This window comes from Charadrius vociferus, unplaced genomic scaffold, assembly GCF_000708025.1.
Source record: "Charadrius vociferus isolate BGI_N301 unplaced genomic scaffold, ASM70802v2 scaffold1020, whole genome shotgun sequence".
Classification (NCBI taxonomy): domain Eukaryota; kingdom Metazoa; phylum Chordata; class Aves; order Charadriiformes; family Charadriidae; genus Charadrius; species Charadrius vociferus.
This window is the reverse complement of record NW_009646502.1, coordinates 603,025-608,351: the sequence shown is the minus strand read 5'-3', so window position 1 is coordinate 608,351 and position 5,327 is coordinate 603,025. Positions and strand designations below refer to the sequence as shown.

The 5,327-nt window shown below is 61.1% G+C and overlaps 2 protein-coding genes across 2 annotated transcripts in view; one reads left to right on the top strand and one right to left on the bottom strand.

Annotated features, from left to right (window-relative positions):
* ASIC4 (acid-sensing (proton-gated) ion channel family member 4) overlaps positions 1–3,516 on the bottom strand; it is a 79,861-nt gene extending 76,345 nt beyond the window's left edge. The window contains exons 1-2 of the mRNA XM_009884178.1: positions 3,419–3,516; positions 99–163 (exon numbers count right to left, since the gene is read on the bottom strand). Of these exons, the coding sequence (XP_009882480.1) occupies positions 99–163; positions 3,419–3,516 (163 nt within the window). The remainder of the gene's footprint in view (positions 1–98; positions 164–3,418) is intronic.
* A 225-nt stretch (positions 3,517–3,741) lies between these two features.
* LOC104285686 (rac GTPase-activating protein 1-like) overlaps positions 3,742–5,327 on the top strand; it is a 12,088-nt gene continuing 10,502 nt past the window's right edge. The window contains exons 1-2 of the mRNA XM_009884166.1: positions 3,742–3,785; positions 4,015–4,081. Of these exons, the coding sequence (XP_009882468.1) occupies positions 3,742–3,785; positions 4,015–4,081 (111 nt within the window). The remainder of the gene's footprint in view (positions 3,786–4,014; positions 4,082–5,327) is intronic.

Genomic DNA, 5,327 nt, shown 5'->3' with positions numbered 1-5,327 from the left:
GAGGAGGTTCGCGGAGCGGATGGCCGGCGCGACGATGGGCAGAAGGCGGCGTGCACCAGGGCTGGGGTGGGACCAGTGCTGCATGGGGCTGTCCGCACCCTGCTCCGAGCCGAGACCACAGCCGCACTTAGCGTTGGCCGCATCCTGCAGGAACCGGAGCCAGCTGCTGAAACATCCCGGAAAGCTGGGGGCACTCTCACCGCCTGTCCCCCGGGGGTGCGGGCAATTAGTTGGAGTCCTGCTCGCTTCCACCATCTCAGTGCACTTAGCGTGGGCTCCCCAGGGAGGGAGAGGCGGGTAAACTCCTCACATCCCCCTGCCAGGGAAGGCAGGAGCTGCCTGGGGAGGACTGCACAGGCCCCAGGCTCAGGAGAGGTGCGTGGGCAGGCGTGAATTTGGGGGGCAATGGCTCCTCGGTCACAGGGAAGTGGAGGGACCCCAAGCTCTGCCCCAGCCTTGCAGGAGCACAGCTCCGAGACATCGGGCTGGCCAAGTGTCACTCTTGTCACAGCTCCCGGCCCCCTTGGGCTCAAGCACCTCCTCCAGGCTCCCCAAAAGCTGCGAGGGGTCAGGCTCCCATGAGCACAAAGTGAGGATGGGGGGTGGCAGGGCACTCGGGGGGCAGTGACACAGACTCCAGGGGAGCTCTGGGCGCTGGTGCCACCTGCATGTCACCGCGGGGATGCTGCCAGCTCTCCAGCGTGGTGCTACCTCGAGGCCAGGAGCTCTGGTGCGGCACTGTGGCCAGCACAGCTCAGCATCCCTCGCCCTAGAGGTGTGCAGGTCGAGGCAGTACCTTTTATGAGGCCAGCAACATAGCTGAGGAAAACAGTTGCTTGTGAGCACTGAGAAGCACCCGTGTGCCCAAAAGCTTATCTCCCTTTCTGAACCATCTGACTTAGTCTAGTAAAAGATATCGCCTTTCCCTGCCGGGCTCGCCGCGCACGCCTGGGCAGATCCCGCAACGCTCTTTCGCTGTCAGTGGGAGCAGAGCAGAGATTCAGAGCAGAGCCGCATCCGTGGGGCCGTGGGAGGACAAGTCAGGATCAGGGAGGACACCCAGGCGGGGAAGGGGGACCGCATTCTCCCACCCTGCACCCCACACTGGGCACAGGAACGTCCTGGGAGGGAAGATGGGAAAACCAGAGGCGGGGATGCCCTGGCACAGGGAGGATGTGGTGCCCACGCCCAGCAGGGCTGGAGGGAGGCGGGAGGGCTGGGCTCTCTCCTGCGGATGCTCAGACCTGGCCGGGCACCCAGCGGGGCCCCGGAGCGGAGCAAAAGGCACTGCAAGGCCCCACGGTGGCTACAGCCATGGGCCAGCGATGCCGGCCCTGCCCAGCTGCGCTCCCCTGGCCTGTGCTCCCCAGCACAGCTCTAAATCCATTAGCTTTGCATAATTAGATTTTTCTCAATTACCAGATTATGATAATTAACAGCTCATTTGTAGGAGGCAGTGCCTAATCCCGGCATCGCGCTTGGCTCGGCGCCAGCCCGGCTCCCAAGGCTGCCGGCACTGGGACAGCAAGTGGCAGAGCGAACACCGGTACCCGAGGAGCCCTGCCAGGGGGACAGGGGGCCTCGAGGGTGCTCCCAGGACCCCCCAAAAGGTCTCTACCACTGGGGACCTCAACCTGCCCTGCACTGCCTGGCCCACACAGCCTGCCTGGAGAGGTCAGTCCCCAAAAACCGGAGGGGAGTGAGAGCCCATAGAAGGACACCATCCAGCGGCGAGGGGACTTAGCAGGGCTTTAGAAGTGGTCCAGGCACCCACGTGGCTCAGGAGATGTAGAAAACATCCCGCACCGTCTCCTCCTGCGAGCAGCCACCATGGGAGAGGTTAGCGTCGTGGGCTGGGCTGGCGCGGCTACAGTCATTAAGGGGCTTGTTAATGAACTTTCCTAGTCAATAATGTTGCCGAGGAAGGACAGGAGAGCCGGGTAGCAGGAGGCAGCCGCCGGTAAGGTACCAATCTTCATCACAGGAAGGCAGGGCAGTCCAGGCAATTACTGCCCATCAACTGAGCTTCATCCCTACTAAAATAATAGAACAAATATTAAGAGAAAAATGCTTCTGAGGACCTCGAGGGCAGGAGAACGGGGAGCAATAAAGATGTGCTCGGAGCTCACACAGAATAAATCTGCCCAGTCGGACTTGATTGCCTTTTTTGGGTAAAATTGCTAAATGAATCGATGGAGAGCAGACAAGAGGTGTGATATATCAGGCTTTTATTAAAGCATTTGATATAGCATCTCAGGGAATTAGTTCTAGTTGACGGGGACAGCCGTCCCCTGCCTTGGCTGGGTGCAGCCGAGGAGGTGAGGGTGATGGGGCGGCCCCGGGGGCGCAAGGGGAGCATGGTGGCATCCTGTGACACCGGTGTCTGCACCGCCAGCGGCCGCAGCCCCTCTTCTCCCACCGCAAGTGAACATGATGCAGCTCCCACTTCGTGACCTGGCTCCCGGGGCGGCTTTGCCGGGAAAAGCTGGATGTGCAACTGGACAAGCTGGATGCACAGCTGGACAAGCTGGATGCAGCTTCATGCCTAGTCCCCATGGGACAGTGCCCATAGCCAGCCCGGTACCCCCACTGTACCCATTCAGGGCCACCACTTCCATGTGCCCAGCTCCATCCTGCAGTTCCAGGGCCCTTCTGGCTCCTGCCACGGGCTCTGCCAGCAGAGCTCCGGCTGGGAAGCGGCATTGAGCGTGGGCAGCGGTCATGCCCAGCCAGGCACGACTGCCTTGGGATGTCGCAAGCCGTTCCCTTGCGTCTCCTTTGCATGGCATTTCTGAACGTCTGCCACGAGCGGCGTCTCCAGGCAGGGGATCTGGTCCTGCCTCTCTGCCCAGCATGGGCGGCAATTTCGGCTCATACAGGCAATAAATCAGCCTGCTTGCCCGGAGGTGGCTGCACGGCCCCTGCTGCTTCAGCTCCGATTTCCCAGTCTCAAATTACCCCGGGGCTGCCTGAGAGCCGTCTGGTGTTGCGCCGCTCGTCCCAACTTCCCCCCTCAGCTCCGTTTCTGTCACCAGATTTTGCCAAAGCGTCCCCTGTGCCCAGGAGAAGCATCTCCCAGTGCCGGGTCCCCACAGGCGGCGCTGCCGGGGAGCAGAACTGTGCCAGCCCCGGCTGCCCGACGCCGCGGGGAGCCGGACGAGCCCCGGCGAGGCGGCTTCGCTCAACCGCAACGGCATTTGCTCCTCGGCCAGATCAGCGCCGGGTCAGAGGTCTCAGGCCAAATTTCCACACGTTTTTCTCAGCGGGGGAGCAGCCCAGAGTGTGTTTTTTGCTGGAAACCAACTGGAGAGTTTCTCCTTGAAAACAGTTTCTCCCCACGGGGTTCCTTTGATGCGCACACCGGGAGCACCACACGCGGCAGTTACACACTCCCTGCCGGAGCCTCCTTTCCCCTCACCGAGGAGTCCCTCTTGCTGTCCCCTTCGGCCCCCACAGCCTCTTCTCCTGTCCCGGCAGTGCCAAGGAGCCAGTCGGGCTGGAGGTGTCGGAGGCCATGGCAGGGTGTCTCATGGCAACAGCCCTGCAGGGAGCAAGGGAGTCCTTCTGCCGCCAGCACCCACAAAGTGATGGGGTCCCCAGGAGCCGTGAGACGCCGGGAGAAGCTGGTGGAGAAGGGGCTCACAAAAGGCACATCTCGCCCCGGCGCCCGGCCAGCCAAGCCGCTCCGTAAGAAAGGCACTAAATATCCCTGAGACCATTCAGACATCCCAAGTGGGCACGATGAGCAAAGCACCAGTGGTTCGGGGGCTGAGCAGAGAGAAAAGGTCTGTGTTTTTGTGGCATCAGCGGATCCCCCCCCCACCCTCCACTTTTGGGGTGACAGAGGAAGCTATTAAATGAGCACCACAGTGGTCCCAGCAGCAGCCTCTCCCGTTCCCGCTGTCTCCCCTCTCCCCACAGCCTGGCTCTTTCCCATGACAGCCTGTTTCCAGCTCGTTGCTCTGGTGCTAATCCCCTAATCTGTGCAAAGCAACAATTTCCTTTGTGGCACAGCGGCTGGTTTGAGTTCTGCATCCCTCCTCCCCCAAAAGCCAGCTCCCTTATCAGCAGCAGGTATCAGGTGAGCCAGGCACCATCTACAGTTGATAAAACCCATGTTTTATTTTGCCCTCTCTCCATTTATCTCTGAGCCCGTAATTATCCCTCATCTTGCAATGTGTTGTGCTGCCTTGTGCGCCGAGGAGCGGAGAGGATGCGCGCTTTGCCGGGCAACCCTGGACCACAGCTTCCCACCGGAGGGGTTCAAGGACCTGGTGGGACGACGTTGAGGGACGAATCCTGCCCACCACACCGGCTGCCGATCCGTCATCCCTTCTCTCTCCTCACCCGGGCCGCGTTCCCTTTAATGTCTCACAGCGGCGGAGATGGATTTTCTCCCTGTGAGCCAGATGTGTTGCACGGAGCATAAACACTCGCGACAGTTGTTGTGCTCCTCGGTGCGAAGGCATCAGATGTCTGCATTAAAACAAAGCTCTCCACTTAATTACTCAGGCTGATAATTCAGCGCGTGGAGGCGGCTCTGGCTGAGAGCAGAGGGCTGGATCACAGCTGGGACTGGAGAGCCTTGGAGTGCACATTAATCCCGGCTCTTGCAGCCCTGATTAACGGTGCTGGAATCCTGCCCGCCCTGCTCATTCCCAGGGGAAGGGTCCATCCCAGCACCCATTCCCTGTCCCACCGGAGAGGTCCCAGGCTGGTGCCCGAGAGGCTCTGCTGACCCCTTGCTGGGTCAAGGCACCTCCTTCCCAGCATCTTTGGGGTAGGTTGGTGAGGAATGTGGGGACCATCGCTTGAAGGGTGCTGTGGTGCCCTGGAAACACCCATCCACTGCGTCTGGAGCCCAGGGGAGCTCCACACAGGACAGGGAGGGCAGAGCCTTGGGGTCACCCTGTGCCAGGACCCGAGAGGCTCTGCTGACCCCTTGCTGGGTCAAGGCACCTCCTTCCCAGCATCTTTGGGGTAGGTTGGTGAGGAATGTGGGGACCATCGCTTGAAGGGTGCTGTGGTGCCCTGGAAACACCCATCCACTGCGTCTGGAGCCCAGGGGAGCTCCACACAGGACAGGGAGGGCAGAGCCTTGGGGTCACCCTGTGCCAGGACCCACTGCCGGATCATGGCTGGCGGGAACTGGAGCCAACCCCATGGCCAAGCTCACAGCAGGACCAGGCGGACCACCGAAGGCTTTCTCCTTGGCGCCCAAGTTGCCTGCTCCTGCTAACCTGCATTTCTCCTTCAGCGGACCAGCAAACACCTCCTGCAAATTCACCTCGCTCCCCTCAGTCAGCACCAGGGCCCAGGTGCCCGCG